At 44.5% G+C, this 19,161-nt stretch overlaps 1 protein-coding gene across 2 annotated transcripts in view; it reads right to left on the reverse strand.

Annotated features, from left to right (window-relative positions):
• The window catches only part of DOCK11 (dedicator of cytokinesis 11), a 551,771-nt gene that overhangs the window by 250,407 nt on the left and 282,203 nt on the right, over positions 1-19,161 (reverse strand). For both annotated transcript variants that reach the window (XM_077493986.1, XM_077493985.1), the window contains 2 exons: positions 18,794-18,931; positions 16,943-17,125 (listed from right to left, as the gene is read on the reverse strand). In XM_077493986.1, the coding sequence (XP_077350112.1) occupies positions 16,943-17,125; positions 18,794-18,931 (321 nt within the window). The remainder of the gene's footprint in view (positions 1-16,942; positions 17,126-18,793; positions 18,932-19,161) is intronic.

The raw sequence follows: 19,161 nt of genomic DNA on the forward strand, positions 1-19,161 counted from the left end.
ACACAGGCGTTAACTCACCGCACAGAACAGATCTCAGACTCCCCAGTCTACACACACAAAACTGGTTCCAGGATGGAGCATCTCCCTATGCATGCTGGGGTTTTTTGTAGAGGTCTTAATGAGCCCACTTACTACAGCTGGGCTCATTAACTCTTCCCCTCTAATTGTAAAAGTCTGCATAAAGCCTGAATCTAGGACACACATATTTCCCATCCTGAATACAACCAGGTGATTTTACCTGCGTGCTGCCACAATATATATATACACACACACACACACACATACATGCTCTGCATCCAGTGTAGCCTATATCTACAGTACATTCCGTGGTGTACTATTTCTAATACACTTCAGGCGGTGTCTGTATATATATATATATATATATATATATATATATATATATATATATATCTTACATACATATACACACACATATATACACACACGCACACACACAGTCTAGTGCAGTTGCTACTATACTTCTGGTGGTGTACACAGTACACAATACAGTGCAGCCATAGTGTAGTTGCTACTACTTTTCTGGTGGTGTACACAGTACACAATACAGTGCAACCATAGTGCAATTGCTACAAAATTTCTGGTGGTGTACACATTACAGTGCAGAAGTAGTGCTGTTGCTAATACGTTTTTGGTGGTGTACACAGTGCACAATACATTGTAGCCGCAGTGCAGTTGCTACTACACTTCTGGTGGTGTACACAGTACACAATACAGTGCAGCCATAGTGCACTTGCTACTACTTTCCTGGTGGTGTACACAGTACACAATACAGTGCAGCCGTAGTACAGTTGCTACTACACTTCTGTAGTGTGGTGTTGCAAAACAAAATATGCATTATGTCTGAAAGGCCACCAAGGAGAGACAGACGCTCACAGGCCACTAAAAGAAGGCAAGCGGGCTCTGTGTCTACAGTCAACAGTGCTGGTTGTGGACATGGTGCATCCTCTGCAGGTGGCTGTGGGGCACACTTGCCCTTTTTTTCTGCTGCTGGCCGTGTTATTGAGCCAGAACATGCAGAAGAGTTGGTGGAGTGGAAAACAAAGCAGTCCTCATCCTCCTCATCCTCTGTCACCCAGGCTCAGAGTAGTCACTCCTTCTGTAGCCCCACCATCATGCACAGAGGAGTCCCCCAAACTATTCGACCACAGTGTCGGGTACATGCTGCTGGAGGATGTGCAGCGATTTGAAGGCTCAGATGTTGGTTTCCAGGTTGAGGAAGGGAGTAACACGAGCCTAGAGAAAGAAGGTGCCCAAGAAGGACAAGAAACCGGCAGTCATGTTCCCCCAAGTTTGCTCCAGTGACATGGAGGGAGGGGATGATGAGGTCACTTACTCTATTTGGGTGTCTGATAGAAGAGAGGAGGAGGAGGATGCACAACTCCAACTAGGGAGGATGTCCTCTAGGGCGCAGCTTAAGGGCAGCCACCCTACTGCATCCCACTGCAGAGCTCCGCAGGTGCAGAGCGCTGCTGATTTTCTGCTGATTTTGAAAAGTTCCTTGTTGTGGGCCTTTTCTTACACGTGTGCAGCAGATCGCACCGTTGCTGTTTGCAACCTATGTCTGAAGCGGATCAAGCATGGCCAGAACAGCAGCCGCTTGAGCACCACATGTTTGAACAGACATATGACAACCTCCCATGCAGTCTTTTGGCAACAGCACTTGAAAGAGCCACATCAAAGAAAAAGGCAGACTTCTCCTTGCTCCTCATCTGGGATCTCCATCCCCACTATACCTCCAGTCCTCTCAAAAACCTGCACTGACAGGAATGAAGGTATAGAAATAGGTGTCCCAAGTACTTGCAGCCAATTTGCTAACAGTACACCACCATCATCTGATTTTAGCAGGCAAATTTCCCTACCTCAGTTGATAAACCATAAAAAGAAATTCAGTCCCAGCCATCCACATGCTCAGCGTCTGAATGCTAGCTTGGCCAAATTGCTAGCACTGCAACTGCTGCCTTTTTAGCTGGTAGACTCAGCTGGTAGATTCACTTTTGTGAATTGTTTAACAGGGGCATGTAATTACAATTTTTGATCTGATATTTTACAGCAGGGCCCGTTCCTACGCTCAACAAGAGTATCTGTGAGGGGTTACAGTGTTGTGGCACCACCAAAGGCCCAATTTTTCTGCCCCTGTTTAACACGGGCATGTAATTACAATGTTTGATATAGTATTTCACAGCAGGGCCCGTTCCTACGCTCACCAATAACAACTGCGAGGGCTTACAGTGTTCTGGTACCAACACCTAAGGCCCAATTTTCTGCAGAGTATATAGGGCAGGCCATATAGCATATATACTTCTGTTCCGAGTATATAGTGCCTGGGGGACCCCCATGCCATTTTTTCTTTTAATTTGGGTGCGTGGTCCCCCATTATATTTATACCAGACCCAAAGGGCCTTGTAATGTTTTGAATTACTTTTTTTCCTTTAGAAATATCATTTTACTGTGGTATTGTTCTTTACACTGGAAAACTGTGCCACTTTACAGGTATACCATAAACACCCCCCACGCACGACATTTAAAGGAATATTTAATTTTTATTGTTTCATTTTAAGCATTATTAAAATCACTGCTCCCGAAAAAACTTCAGTTTTTAAAACTTTTTTTTGCATTGAACCATGTCCCCTGGGGCAGGACCTGGGTCCCCAAACACTTTTTATGGCAATAACTTGCATATAAGCCTTTAGAATTAGCACTTTTGATTTTTCACGTTTGTGTCCCATAAACTTCAACAGTATTCACGTGTTCGAACAAACCTTTTGCCTGTTCGCATGTTCTGCTGCAAACCAAACCAGGGTGTGTTTGGCTCAACCCTAATTTAAAGTAGTCAGTACACAACTTGTATGGCAGCGTAAGTTTGCTGTCCCCTCAAAATAACTCACACAGCCATTAATGTCTAAACCGCTGGCAACAAAAGTGAGTACACCCTTAAGTGAAAATGTCCAAATTGAGCTCAAAAGTGTCAATATTTTGTGTGGCCAGCATTCTTTGCCAGCACTGCCTTAACCCTCTTTGAGCATGGAATTCACCAGAGATTCACGGGTTGCCACTGGAGTCTTCTTCCACGACGACATCACAGAGCTGGTGGATGTTAGAGACTTTGCGCTCCTCCACCTTCCATTTGAGAATGCCCCACAGATGCTCAATAGGGTTTAGGTCTGGGAGAGATGCTTGGCCAGTCCATCACCTTTACCCTCAGCTTCTTTAGCAAGGCAGAGGTCATCTTGGAAGCGTGTTTGGGGTCGTTATGTTGGAATACTGCCCTGGGGCCCAGTTCCCAAAGGGGATTGTGCCCTGCTTCAGTAGGTCTTAGTACTTGTTGGCATTCATGGTTCCCTCAATGAACTGTAGCTCCCCAGTGATGGCAGCACTTATGCAACCTCAGACCATGACACTCCAACCACCATGCTCACCTGGTTGCCGTCACACACGCTTAACATAATCTGAACCAAATAAGTTTATCTTGGTTTCATCAGATCACAGGACATGGTTCCAGTAATCCATGTCCTTAGTTTGCTAGTCTTGAAAAAAACTGTGGTCTTTCTTGTACATCATCATTAGAAGAGGCTTCCTACTGGGATGACAGCCATGCACACCAACTTGATGCAGGGTGCGGGGTATGATCTGAACACTGATGGGCTGACCACCCCTTCAACATCTGCAGCAATGCTGGCAGCACTCATATGTCTATTTCCCAAAAACAACCTCAACTTCTTTGGTCGACCATGGCGAGGCCTGTTCTGAGTGGAACCTGTCCTGTTAAACTGCTTTATGGTCTTGGCCACTGTGCTGCAGCTCAGTTTCAGGGTCGTGGCAATCTTCTTATAGCCTAGGCCATCTTTAAGTAGAGCAACAATTCTTTTTTTTTTTTTTTTTTTTAAATTCTTTATTTATGGATTGCAGGTAATACAAAGATAAACTGTAAAAGACATAGATCACTCAGTTTTCCAGTTTAACAAACGTACATAGTCAACCAGCACTTTGAGGGGGGTCAGGGGAAACCGATCAGTTTGCGATAGCCGTGGCCCCAGCCTTGGCTAAACCATCACTTTTTTTTTAGTCAAATGATCTGGCACCCCAGTGTCCACTCAGAAATCAGGGCAAACCCTGAGGCGATGCCCCTCCAGGCCCAGGCCGAGGGGCTTCTGTCATCCGTCCCTTTCATTTTGTCTGGCAAAAAAAAAAAAAGACTCAGCTGGGACCCCCCTGAGAGTCACCAACTCCTGGCTGGGAAACCGAGGAAACAAAAAGGAGAGGTTTGTGCAATCACCTGGTATTTTAACTATATGGGGGAATTAGGGGACAGGGAACAAAAACAAAAAGAGGGGAGCAAGAAGTGAGGAGAAGGGGATGGGGGTAGAAAGGGTGAAAGTCATGGGGGGTTAAGAGAGCTACAAATCAGATAGGGGAAAGAGAATCAGAGTGGAGTACGAGAAGGGATAGAAGGAAGGAGGACTCCGATGGACTCCCACGGCCGGGCCCCCCCCCGTATACGTGCCAGAGCCTACAGATAGGATCTGTAAGCGTCGGAAAACCTGAACAGGCTCCAGGGCAACCATCGAGCAGTGTGTTCTTCCTCCCTATCGCCCAGTGCCGAAGTGAGCTGTTCCATACGGTAAATGTCGCATACTCTCGCAAACCAGTGAGACACCATTGGAGCGGCCCGCTGCTTCCATACGCTAGGTATGCATGCCCTGGCTGCACTCAGAAGATGCTTTAAGAGAGACTTGTGGTACCTCTTGCTCGAGAGTGGGGTCAGATTGAGGAAGATTGCCGCCGGGTCGTTCTGAAGATCGACAGCTGTGAGGTCAAAAATGATAGCGAGAACCTGTCTCCAGAAATGGGTCAGTTGTGAGCATTCCCAAAAGATATGTAGTAACGTGCCATTCTGTTCACCGCATCTCCAGCACAAAGGGCTGTGACCGGGAAACATAGCTGCCAGGACAGTGGGGGTCCTGTACCATCGGGTTAGAATCTTATAAGCTATTTCCTGGTATTTACTACATAGCGATGATTTGTGCGCAAATAGAAGTGCGCGACACCTCTGGTCCGGGGAGAGCCGGATACGAAGGTCCCGCTCCCACTTGTCCAAGAATACCAGAGTCCCCTGTGAGAGTTGATCCAGTAGGATGCGATATGACAGGGAAAGAGACCCTCGGGTCGGTCCCTCCCCCGAGCACACCTCCTCAAACGACGTTAGGGGTCTGCGGAATTCACCACTGTTCGGCAGGGATTTCAAGAAGTGGGAGAGTTGGGCAAGTTTCCACTATCCCAGGGCCGTGGTTGCTAACACCCCGTACATAGTGGAGACCGCTGTCCACGTCCCAGGGCCAAGAAAAGAGGAGGCCCGCACCAAGTCCCGGTCAAGATCGAGGCGGAACGATTTTTCTGTCATGTCTGGTTCAAAGCGTGGGTGTCCAATAATGGGAGTCATGGGCGAAGGGAAACTGAGTACGCCTGTCAGCTTAAAATATCTGTCCAACTCTTGTAGCGTAGGCTCAATGAGAGGGTGCGCCCGTGCTGCTCCCGACCAGCTCGGTCCACTCCAGGGCAGACCCTCAAGTGGAAATGGTATGGATTCACGTTCCAGTCGAACCCACAGCTTATCCCTCAGATGTCTGCACCAGTCGACTACTCTGGTCATGTGCACCGCCGTATAATACCACGCCGGGTCCGGGAGGCCAATCCCTCCCTTGTCTTTTGGTCTAAGCAGTAATGTTCTGCTGAGTCTCGGAGGCCTACCCTGCCATACGTATCGAATAAAGACGGCGCGCATGGCTTTAAAAAATGATTGGGGGATTTTTATCGGTAGGGCTTGTAATAGATACAAGAGTCTGGGCATTACATTCATTTTGAGCACATTACATCTCCCAAACCAGGAGGTCGCCAACTTTGACCACCTCTCTAGGTCTATAGCAAAAATTTTTTGGAGCGGCTGAAAATTCAACTGAAAAATAAGATGCGGATCCGGGGGAATCTTGGTACCTAGATATTGTATGGCTTCGGTTGCCCAACGAAAGGGAAAATTAGAGCTTAAACGCGTCTGGGCGTCCGTAGACAGGGAGACGTTAAGTGCCTCCGATTTCTGTAAATTAATTTTAAAATTTGACAGGGTGCCATATCGTCTTATTTCCGCTAATAGATTCGGCAATGAAATGTGAGGCTCTGAGACATAAAACAAGAGGTCATCAGCAAAAGCTGCGACCTTGTGGTGATGCGAGGGTGTGTCCAATCCCCTGATGTCTTTGTTTTGCCTGATATGATGTAGTAAGGGTTCAAGCGACAGGACAAACAAAAGGGGGGACAACGGGCACCCTTGCCTCGTTCCATTGCCAATAGTGAAACGTGACGAGGCAAATCCATTGACCCTAACCACCGCCGTCGGAGACGAGTAAAGGGCTGCAATCCATGCAAGCATGGGGGGAGGTACACCCAGACTTCGCAGGGTGGCCAGCAAAAAAGGCCAGCTCACCCTGTCGAACGCCTTTTCGGCGTCCACAGAGAGCAGCATAATCGGCAGCTTAAGGCGTCTGGCGCATTCTATAACATTGATTGTCCTGGTCGTGTTGTCACGGGCTTCCCTGTTGCGAACAAACCCTACCTGGTCCAGAGGTATCAGACGTTGGAAACAATTCTTTTTTTCAGATCCTCAGAGAGTATGAGAGAGTGAGAGCGATAACACAAAATTTAACACACCTGCTCCCCATTCATACCTGAGATCTTGTAACACTAACAAATTACATGACTCCAGGGAATGGAAAATGGCTAATTGGGCCCAATTTGGACAGTATTACTTAGGAGTGTAGCCACTTTTGTTGCCAGCGGTTTAGACATTTATGGCTGTGTGTTGAGTTATTTTGAGAGGACAGCAAATTTACACTGGTATGCAAGCTATACACCCATTACTTTACATTGTAGCAAAGTGCAATTTCTTTAGTGTTGTCACATGCAAATGTATAATAAAATATTTGCAAAAATGTGAGGCATGTACTCACTTATGTTAGATACTGTATATACTGCAAAGATAAAATTATTGTTTTTTTACATAAATCACGCGTGTGAACTTCTATTTTTCGTCCTTTTAGCATCAACATCTGGAATTGCAGAAAATATCTTACAGTCTGCCAAGTCTGTTGACTCGGGTCAACAACAAATCAGTTATACAATCGTTATGCTGAAGAAACACATCTGTATGACTCCTTCAAAGACATTTCTACGGCACATTAGACTAACTTTAGGCACTGCCTCCCTCTCTGCTATCTGATTCCTAATGTCTACTCAATTCTTTTAAGTGACATGACAGAGGAAAATTACAAACAAGACCAGAAGTGGAGTTGCAGTCCAAAATGACCAATCATACTGCTTGTTTCATTTCTCCAAATAGTACAAGATGAAACCTATCTGGTCAGTATGAGCAACAACTCTACTTTGGTATTTGCTTTGCTTGCTGCAGTCCCTTTAAAGTAGAACTATAGACAGAACTTTTTTTTTTCATTTTGTGATAGACTAAGGGAGGCTTATAACCCCTGTTGGTTTATTTTTTGCCAGCAATGTCCCTTTTTGGAGATTTACTTTCACATCCTTTCCCATAGCCAAAACAGAAAGTGAGAGCAAATACAAGGGAATTAAGGAAATTTCAATGAGACCTCCAGGCCACCAGAACTAAAGTCCCTATTGAAAGATTTTCCCTCTATTACTTTTCTGGGGACTGGTTGCTAAGGAGGAGGCTGGGAAGCCAGCTGCCACATCCTTTACATCCAATGAGTCATCAGCTGTCAGTGGGCTTCCCTGCTGAATGTGAAAAAAAAAATTGCTGGCTAAAAAAAAAAACTGTGGAGGAAAAATAGCGTGGGGTCCCCCCGGGTCCATACCAGGCCCTTGGGTCTAGCATGGATTCGGAGGGGTTCCCCCACACCAAATGTTTTTTTTTTAAATGGCATGGGGTCCCCCCCAAACTCCATAGCAGACCCTTATCTGATAATGCAGCCTGGCAGGTCAGGAAAGGGAGGGGACGAGCAAGCACCCCCCCCCCCCAACCATACCAGGCCGCATGCCCTCAACATGGGGGGGTGGGTGCTTGCACGCATGTTGATGGGGACAAAGGCTTCTTCCCGACAACCCTTGCCTGGTGGTTGTCAGGGTCTGCGGGCGGAGGGGCTTATTGGAATCTGGAAGCCCCCTTTACCAAGAGCCCCAGGTCCCGGCCTCCCGACCTATGCGAATGAGTATGGGGTACATTGTACTTCTACCCATTTACCCAAAAAAAATAGTGTAGTGTGAAAAAATACAGCAGACAGTTTTTGAAAGGTCTATTATTAAAAATATCATCTTCTTCCTCCATCTTCCCTCTCTGAGCTTCTCCTTCTCCCACTTCTTCTACTCTTCTTCTTGTTTGTCCAGTGTTATTCTTCCTCTGCCATCGCTCCCGCTGATGACCCTCCTCCGATGCTGCACTCCCTTGATCTGTCTGTGCTGATGTCAAGCATTTCTTAGATAACAATGGGGGTGTGGCCACCGGATGATGTCATCTGGAGGCCCAGCCCCTTGTGACATCACCATCCAGGGCATGATGGGTCAGTGATGTCACAAGGGGGTGGGGCCTCCAGGTGACATCATCCGATGACCACTTCCCCATCATTATCTAAGAAATGCTTGACATGGGCACAGACAGATCAGCGGGACGCAGCATCTGAGGAGGGTCGGCGGCGGCAGAGGAAGAAGAAGAACACCAGACAAAGAAGACAGAAAAGTGGAAGAAGCGGGAGAAGGAGAAGCCCAGAGGAGGAAGATGCGGGAGAAGATGGAGGAGGACCGGAGGACGAAGTGGGGAAGAAGAAGATATTTATAATAAAAGACTGTATTTTTTCACACTACACTACTTATTTTGGTGAATGGGTAGGGGTACAATGTAGAATAGTGAAAAATATAAAATGAGCAACGGCGCCAAAAAACACAAAACAACCCAAAATTTGTGAAAACTAGTGAAACATAAAATAGAAAAATTGGGCGCAAAACCATATAAATATTTATATGAATATGAAATCACCCGATCATGCGTGAAAGCACCATATATACCCGCCCATATACCATAAATATGACACCAAAACAGATCAGCATTAATGATGAAATTATATCTAAAAACATATATATTAGTTCAATTCTTCAGTATATGTAGCGTCTCCAACACCGTGCCTTGCTAAAGTGCAGTGTGCCTGATTCTTGTTAAACAAAAAGTGCTTCACCCGAAGTGTAATATAAATCTGCTCACCAGATATCTCTGGACAAAGTGACCATCAGGCATATAATACAGGGAAAAGGCTTTCCTCCGCTAGCTGGGATCCTCCAAGCAAGATATAACTTCAATCGACCGTTTCTAATATTGATCAAAATGTATTCAATCATGGATGGTGAATGGTAATTCCTCAAAAGGATAGTTCCTCAAAGTAGTACACACTGAAGTGTAAATCCAACACTCCTTATCTTTAGATCTGTGAAAATCCATACTCAACCCAAGGGCCTGGTATGGACCTGGGGGGGACTCCACGCTGTTTTTATATTACCCCCTGACAGCTGATGATTCATTGGTTGTTAAGGACATCGTGACCGGCTTCCGGCTCCCTTCTTAGCAACCAGCTATATACAGTGTAAGAAAAAAATATGCAAAATGCAAATCGCGGTAAAAACGAGTCTCCAAAAATGCAGCAAGCACCAAAAAAAGCACTGCAGAAACACTCAAACATGCATATATGTGAATCAAGCCTAATTGCCCTCCCAGTTCTAATCAAGTCCTTATCAGTTCTACAACATCTCATCATAACCACTTCCTGTTTCTATAACTACACCTTACTCTTAATGCCAAACTCCAACAAAAACTCCTTCAGGTTCTCAGGTTCTCTTCTGTCTCTGACCACATTGGGAAACTTGTCCATCACACTGAGGGAATGGATGTCACTGGGACATAAAACACAGACAACAAAACACCCATAACCCCCCCCCCCCATGTTTTTTTGGTTTTTTTACTGTGATGTCATTGGAGGGATGTCCTATTACTTCCTCTCTGACAGAAACTGAGGTGAAAAGGCTCAAACCCTTCCTTCTTCTATCGAAAATAAAATAAAATAAAACATTTTGGTTGGGGAAGTTTCTAATCACTATACTGCCTTACGTCACTTTTATCCCTAACCACATCTACCCCCAGCTGCACTTTTTTTTGTCATTGTACTAGCTGTCATGTTGATTAATGCAGCATTAATATCAAATTATTTTACTTTTTAATTAGGAAGGCTGGTCTTCGATAAGCATCTGTTTTTTCATGTCTCTGATTGTCAGGTTTTCTATAGACTGTTGGCAGGCAGATCCCTCCTTTGGTCTCCTTTTCTTATACACAAGGGTATGCTTTTTTATTATCTAATTGCAAGATAATGTGGAATATTTTGGTGCCAAGAAGCCAGATAAATAGTAATGAAATTAAGGAATAAAAAATTCTCAGTGCAAACACGTCAGAATCTGCTTTTACTGCCTTTTCCTTCAATTGGTCTATTTGCAGATCTTATCATTTCTTCTATCATTTGTTCTGCAGTGCGACCTTCAAAAGTAATTTTAAAAAAATCCGGAAAAGCCCCATTTATTTTGAACACAATACAGAAATATCTTTCCATACTGTGTGTGTTACCAAGAGCTGCAGTTGAAATACAGTAAATACAACAGCAAATATAAATGGTTTAAGGAAAGAACATTTTGAATTTTTTGTGTCTCGGTTTGCCAACTGCTTAAAGCTAAAGTGGACCTTCCGCTCATTGGAACCCTCCCCCCCTCTGGCGCCACAAGTGGCACCTTTCAGGGGGGAGGGGGGTGCAGGTACCTGTACAGTACAGGTATCTGCACCCACTTCCGGCGTAGATTCTGCAGAAGGCACGCCCCTTTCCGCAGAATCTACGCCCCTTTCCGAAAGTCCCCCGCTGCCTGCTGGGAAACACACGGATCCCAGAGACAGCGGGGACCATCCTTATTGCGCAGCGCGACTCGCGCATGCACAGTAGGGAACCGGGAAATGAAGCCGAAAGGCTCCACTTCCTGATTCCCATACCCAAGATGGCGGCGGCAGCACCCGAGAGACGATCGAGAGATCGGCTTCGGGTGCCGACATCGCGGGCGCGCTGGGCGGGTAAGTGTCACTATTTTAAAAGTCAGCTGCTGCAGTATTTGTAGCTGCTGGCTTTAAAAAAAAAAAAAAATGGCGGACTCCCGCTTTAAAGTGGAACTTCACTCTCTCATTCAACATTGTCTATTTTTAATCTTCATGTTGTTAGCATTAGTAAATAGATAGGAAAGTATATTATACTTGTTTTAAGCTTTTTTTTTTTTTTTTTTTACATTTCTTCAGTTACTTAATTTCCATGCTAGGAAAATGATGTCACACATCTCAGGAGTCTTCAGGAGGGAAGGAGTTTTTTTTTTTACAGCTAAGCACACCCTCCGGTCTGCATACCTGAGCTAAGGGGTGGATTCCAGGGACTAAATGCTACATGAATCATCTGCTCTTATGCAAAGGCCACAGCCAAAAGTGCTAGGGGGTGTTTTCCAAGGTGATTTCTCAGCAAAAAATAAATAAATAAAGCATGGGGACATATGGGTGAGTTTGCTTTGAATATTAACCCCTTCATGCCTAAGCATTTTTCTGACAATTGGTGCTTACAAGTTAAAATCTGTATTTTTTTCTAGAAAATTACTTAGAATCCCCAAACATTATATATATTTTTTTAGCAGATTTTTTTTTTTTTGCAAGAAATACATTTTTATGAATTAAAAAAAGACAAAACAGTGAACTTAGCCCAATTTTTTTGTACAATGTGAAAGATGATGTTACACCGAGTAAATAGATATCTATCATGCTTGAAAAAACTGTGCACGCTCGTGGAATAGCGTCAAACTACAGTACTTAAAAATATCCATGATCGATGCTTTAAAATTTTCTACAGGTTACCAGTTTAATGTTACAGAGGATATCTTGTGCCAAAATGATTGCTCTCACTCTAACAATTGTAGCGATACCTCACATGTGTGGTTTGAACACTGTTTACATTTGTGAGCACGACTTACATATGCATTCGCTTCTGTGTGCAAGCACGGCGGGATGGAGCGCTTTACAGTTTTTTTTTTTACCCAGTCTTTTTTTTTTTATCTGATAAAATTTTTTTTTCCATAAAGATTTTATTGATATTTGCATTGAACAGCTTATACAGCAACAAGGACATTAGTATGTATCATAGATATGGAATAATTCTGAAATTCACTGGAGGTCTCACTTCATAGTACAAGGTTGGTAAAATGTGGCAATATAGCCAAATGGCCCTCTAGCATTGCAGGTATCTGACAGTCAATTTGTCCTATTAGAGGGAGGAAAAAGGTAACAAGTAAGGTATAGAGAAAGTAAGGAGAGAAGAGTAGGAGAAGAGAGGAAGTCCAAGTGAGGATAGGGGAAGGGCAGGGGGAGGTGAGAGAGGGAAACAAAAAGGGGCAGGGGAGTGGGCGGGGGGAGGAATGGTAGGCAAGGTAAGGTGCGGGGGAACTAAGGTGTAGGTGTTATTAGAGTCTATGTCCATTTTCCCGGTATGAAGCGGATACCTCAGCACAATTTATCTTAACATCTATGGCCATCCTGGTGGCAATTGTAGCTCAAGTGCTATAGACTCAAAAATGCTGTGTTAATTTAAAGTGAGTCCAACAGGCCCACGTTGTGGTGAATTGCACTAGCTCGTTGGAGTGTGTGTGGATGGCCAATGAACCAGGATGCATAGTCTAGCCGCATTCACCAAATGCATGGCCAAGGACTTATAGTACTCAGATTTGGTTAAATGGGTATGGTGTAGGAGGTACTGTGCTGGAGAATAGTCTATGGTGTACGTAGTAATGTTAGCAATAAGCTCATGTACCTCTTTCCAGAATGGCTGGAGGGAACCACACTCCCACCAAATGTGGAGCATGGTTCCCCTTGCCCTCCTACATCTCCAGCATGCATCTGGGATAGAGGGGGACAATTTATGTAGACGTGATGGTGTCCTATACCAGCACGTCTTCACTTTATAGCAATTTTCCTGAATGGCAAAGTTCAGGGACCCTTTGTGGATATATTCGTTGATGAGTACCCAGTACTCATCAGTGAGGGAAATTTGGAGGTCCGACTCCCAGGCCGAGTGAACTAAATCTGGGGTGGTGGGGGTTTCGTCTATAAGTATACTGTATATGTAGGAAATTAAGTGTCTTTGTGGGGGGGGGGGGGGGCTCGCGTGCACAATGTTTCAAAAGGTGTCATTTGTCTCGTCCATACTTCCGTTATCATCTGGGTGGAGAGAAAGTGCCGGATCTGTCTATATGACCAAAACGAGAAAGAGTTGGAAGGGGAAGAGGCAACTAAGTCCTCATAAGTGCGGGGGGACACGTGGGTGAAGAATTGCTGTGCTAAAATACTATCCTGTGGCCATTCCTGGTTGAGAAAAGAAGTTGAAACTCCTAGTGTAAAGCTGGGGTTTCCCCTAAGTGGGGTTAGGGGTCCGGGAACCGAGGAGAATGTTGCAGTTTTAGTCGCCTTTCTAAAGGCTCTGAGAGATGGATGAATAAGTGGGTGTCCTGTGATCACTGAAGGCCAGTGTTGTGGTAAAACCCAGGGTAAGAACCTAAGGGGGAGTCGTGTAACAGATTTTTCTAGGGTCACCCAGACCTTTCCAGTTTTGTGGATATTCCAGTCAACAATTCGGGTAAGATGGCTTGCCAGGAAGTATTTATAGAGGTCCGGTAGCCCAATACCCCCTCTAAGTTTTGGACATGTAAGACGTGTATATTTGATCCGGGGTGGGGAATTTTTCCATATAAACAACGAGGCTGCCCTCTTGTATGTTGCAAAGAAGGATGCAGGTACGTCAGTGGGGATGCACTGAAAGAGGTATAGGAGGCGTGGCATAATTATCATTTTCAGGAGAGCCGATCGGCCAAACCATGAGACGTTAAGATTGCCCCAGTCTTTCAGATCATGTTGAGCTCTTTTCAGGGCAACCAGAAAGTTCTCATTGTAGAGGTCAGCCATTTTTGTCGTGATCTTTATACCTAGATAAGTGATAGCTTTCTGGTTCCACTGAAAGGGGAAAGATTTCTGGCAACTTTCTACTTCCTTTTTTGTGAGTGAGACGTTAAGAGCATGTGATTTTGTATAATTGATCTTTAAGTGTGATAGGGCCCCAAAATGTTCTAAATCCTTCAGCAGGTTAGGTATGGAAGTAAGAGGGGAAGAGATACAGAGGAGGATGTCGTCCGCAAAGGCGGCTACCTTGTATTCCTTTTCCTGTGTCATCAGCCCCTTAATGTTGGGATTGTCTCTTAATCTATTGAGGAAGGGTTCTAGTAGCAGGACAAAAATTAGAGGGGATAGCGGACATCCCTGGCATGTACCATTACCGATTGTGAAGGCGTCCAACAGGTGGCCATTAAACCTCACCCTCGCGTTCGGGGAAGAGTATAGGGCTGAAATGTGAGACAACATGCGAGGATGAAGGCCAACCGCCTTCAGGGTCTCATGCATGTAGTCCCAGGCCACCCTGTCGAACCCTTCTCGGCGTCTAAGGATAGGAAAAAGCCTCGAGCTTTCAAATTAGTGAGCCAGTGATACAGGTTTAATGCTCTGATGGTATTGTCCCTAGCCTTCCTTCCTGGGACAAAACCCACCTGGTCTAAGGAGATAAGGCTGGGTAGGAGCGGGGATAACCTATTCGCTAAAATTTTGGTAAAGAGTTTAATATCCACATTGAGGAGGGATATAGGCCTATAATTCTGTACTTGTGTGGTATCCTTTCCCTCTTTTGGTATGACCGTAATCTGGGCTTCTAACATACGGCCGACTGAGACCCCGGGGCTTGCCATGGAGTTAAAGGTGGTTATTAGCTTTGGGGACAACACTGTGGAGAAACATTTATAATATTGCAAAGTGAACCAGTCCGGGCCCTGGCTCTTCCCTGTTTTCATTTGTTTTAAGGCAAGTCAGAGTTCTTCTATAGATAGGGGCCGTTCCATGTCCTCAGCTTGTGGCTGTGGAAGTGCTTTCGGGTAGTATTGGGCTAGAAAGTCCGTAATAGCTTCTGATATCTTTTCTGCTTGGGCTAGTTTCTGGGTGAAGGGTTTCAGGTTGTATAATTCTTTGTAGTAGCGTTCGAAGCATCGCGCAATATCTTTGTTTTTAGAAAGGGACATGCCTTGTGAGTTTTGAATCTGGTGGATCATATTGGAAGGTCTGGAGCATCTTACAACTTGTGCTAACATTCTCCCACATTTGTTGCCTTGTTCATAAAAGACCCTCTGATGAAGGACATATCGGCGTCTCGTGCGTTTCCCCAACTCCTCTAATAACAGGGAGCGTGTAAGAGACAATTCCTGTAGGGAGAGCTGTGAAAGGCAGTGTTTGTGAGAGGCCTCTAATCGTTTAATTTTATCAATTAGATGTACTATGGTATCCTGGTGTTGTCTTTTGACTTTTGCTGCTTGTGTCATTAGTTCCCCTCGTATGACGCATTTGTGCGCTTCCCACGCGGTGGTTGGGGATATATCTGGGGTATTGTTTTCTATGAAGTACTCGCGAATGCGGGATTCTAAGCGTGTGGTAAATTCCACGTCCTTACGTAAGGCGGAGTTCAATCGCCAGGTTTTAGTTATCAAAACTGAGTCCAGAAAGGTCAGGGTAACTGAAATGGGGTGGTGATCGGACACGTTGCGTGTGTGAGATAGGTCAGATCATGTTGGGAAAGAAAGAAGTAGTCTATACGTGAGTATTTTTTGAAAGGATTAGAGTAGAAAATTAAGTCTTTGACTGAGGGGAATAATGTGCGCCAAGAGTCATGTAGCCCTAGTCCTTGGAGCTGTAGTTTGATTTGGCGAAGTGCTCTATAAGACAGCGTGGAGGTGCCTGAGGAGGTATCGATGGCTGGGTTCAACGGGACATTAAAGTCTCCTCCGAGAAGGACCATGCCCTCCTTGAAAGATAGTAAGAGATCGCTGACTTTCCTAAAAAAGGAGACTTGACGCTCGTTCTGGGAGTAGATGTTTGCTACCGTGAGTGGCTTGGAGGCATATAAGCCTTTGATGAAAATAAATCTACCCTCTGGGTCTATCAGAGAGTCTGATAGTTAGAAGGGGGCATGTTTAGACATTAGTATGGAAGTTCCTTTAGTCTTGGCTGTGGGGTTTGTGAAGTTAATGGCTGTGCGATATATGTGGTTAGTAGTCTTGGGGATCGAGTCCGAGTGGAAATGAGTTTATTGGAGGAGAATAAATTGGGCTTTCTGCTTGGTGAGGGCAGATATGACCTGCGATCGTTTTTCAGGTACATTTAGGCTTTTTACGTTGAGCGACACACACTTCAGCGACAGGGAACCATGCGATCTCAAAATCTGATAATTTTTATTGCTGTCACAAGAAAAGTAAACATCCTTTGTGACAGTAATATGCAGTGACAGGTACTCTTTATCAAGGGATCTGGGGTCTATAAGACTCCAAGTCTTAGGTCTTAGGTAAGTATTTCATAATGAGCTAGTATGCGGTGCATACTAGCTCATTATGCCTTTTGCTTTGCAGGTTTAAAAAAAAAAAAAAAAATGTGCGGGTTTACTACCGCTTTAAAAGCATTAAAAACGGCAAGTTTGGCTGTTTTGAATACTGTCAATTTACTGAGACCAGATCAAAGTTGATTGCGGCTTCGTGTGAGCCACATCGTTTGTTATCAGAAGAAAGTTAACTGCCGGCACAAACTTTAATTTTAAACGTACTTAATTAAAAATACAGTTGTTTCCTATTAACCTTAGCATGCCTTGGCTGTGGTCATGTAGCTGAAAGATCATAGACTTAATGCAATCAAAAAAATCTCTCTGTAATGACTCACTTGTAAATGTGTCCTCAGGAATGTCCGCCTCTTGGTAAACTCAAAGTTACTCCTCATAAGAAGGTAGAGGAGAGCCGATGCCTCGTTTCTGGTGGAGTTGAGTTTTGAAGTGCAGCATTTGAGAACTTCATAGCAAAATGCTGCACACATATCCACTCTTCCTTTAAAGAATGCTGATGGAAACTATCAAAAGAACGTTGAATTTGTTAAACAAGGATACTTAAATTAACATTTTAAAATTGTGTATTTTTAAACATTGTGTAGTTATGGAAAAAATGGGGTTGGATTCCTGACATTTCTGCATATAGGATTAGAGGTTATAGTGCAGTAGGCCAAAAAAAATGCAAAAATCCCTCCACTGAATTAGTGTATAGCACAGTAGAGCCTTCGTAGAATAGAACATATTCACACCTCATATGCCAAAAAGAAGGAGATTATGGGGGGTTATTTACGAAAGGCAAATCCACTTTGCACTACAAGTGCACTTGGAAGTGCAGTCGCTGGAGATCCGAGACATGCAAGGAAAATAAAAAAAACAGCATATTAGCTTGCACATGATTGAATGATAAAAGCAGCAGAGCTTCCCCTCATTTCAGATCTACCCCTCAGATTTACAGTGACTGCACTTCCAAGTGCACTTGCAACTTTCAGTATTGTGGATGGAGCCATGCAAAAAAAATCTTTATGCTCCTTGGCTAACTTCACATCTGAAACCGCTGGTGTATAGCACAGATATAGCTTAACATAACAGAGCCACTTTTTCCAAACTGCATACCATGTATAACATTAGGGATGAGCTCGGTGTTCGAATCGAACGCATGTTCGACTCGAACATCGGCCGTTCGTCTGTTCGGAGAATTCAGAACTTTGTAGACCGTTTGCTCCAAATTCGTGTGGCATGCCATCGCAGTGCATTGCTGGCTCATGATTGGCCAAGCATGCATTGTGACCCCGCATGCTTGGCAAATCACAGCGCCGGCAGCGAGGAGAGCCATAATTGGCCAATTATAGCTCAGGGGGTATAGTACACGCCCCACACTATATAAGGCCGCCATCGCGGCGTCCTTGTGTAGTGTGTTGGCGTGCAGGGAAAGAGCTAGATAGGCAGGGACAGTGTGTTCTTTTCTCAGCCATCTGCAGGAGTTAGTGGGTGTTGTGTGCCTCCAGCGCAGTATACACCTGTATCTATCCTTTATTGCTGTTGTTCTCTAATACAGCCATCTGCAGGAGTTAGTAGGTGTTGTGTGCCTCCAGCACAGTATACACCTGTATCTACCCTTTATTGCTGGTGTTCTCTAATAAAGGCATCTGCAGGAGTTAGTGGGTGTTGTGTGCCTCCAGCACAGCACAGTATACACCTGTATCTACCCTTTGTTGCTAGTGTTCTCTAATACAGGCATCTGCAGGAGATAAAGTGGGTGTTGTGTGCCTCCAGCACAGTATACACCTGAAGATACCCCTTATTGCTGGTGTTGTCTGTTGCATAGCTTGCATATTAGCACTTTTGATTTAGAACGTTTGAGTCCCATAGACTTTAATAGGGTTCTAAAGTTTGTACGAATTTTGAGTCCGTTCGAATGTTCTGGTGCAGACCGAACTGGGGGGTGTTTGGCTCATCCTTATATAACATACAGTTGGCCTCAATTAGTGCAGTGTATGGGAAAGAAGGCTTCTGCAGGTTAGGGCTTGGGGACCAATGAGAATGACCAGACAGATTATAGCAAGGTGCACTAAAGAGGCTTAATCATAATGCTGGGACTGTAGGAATTAAATTGACTAGTTTCCTTTATATACAATGTTTACCAGGTATTGTTCTATCACGTGTGATTTTGTGCTGGCGAGCATACTTACCTTGCTGATGAAGGATCTGAGTGATGCAAAGACATGCTTCAAACATATCTCTGATTGTCCATTTTTCAGAAAAGCCAAATAAATATCAAACACTTTCTTCATCAGAGAGTTATGACAATCTGAGTTCAAGAGCTGAGTCTACAAAAAAAGGAAATAAAAAGTGTATTTATAAACAGATTTAAAGATCTGGGTAGAAAGAAAATCAAGTCATTCTCAGGTCCCTGCCCTAAGTTGTCAATCACAACAATTCTGTTATACAGCTAGACAATGCTAAACAGGAGAAGTGATGCAGATTTAAGGTAGACCTATGGCAATGCCAGCCCCTAACCACTTTTTACAGCGTGTCTGCCTTCAGTCAAAATCTGTCT

This window comes from Lithobates pipiens, unplaced genomic scaffold, assembly GCF_037356315.1.
Source record: "Lithobates pipiens isolate NorthernLeopardFrog02 unplaced genomic scaffold, aLitPip1_a1.2 Scaffold_1, whole genome shotgun sequence".
NCBI lineage: Eukaryota > Metazoa > Chordata > Amphibia > Anura > Ranidae > Lithobates > Lithobates pipiens.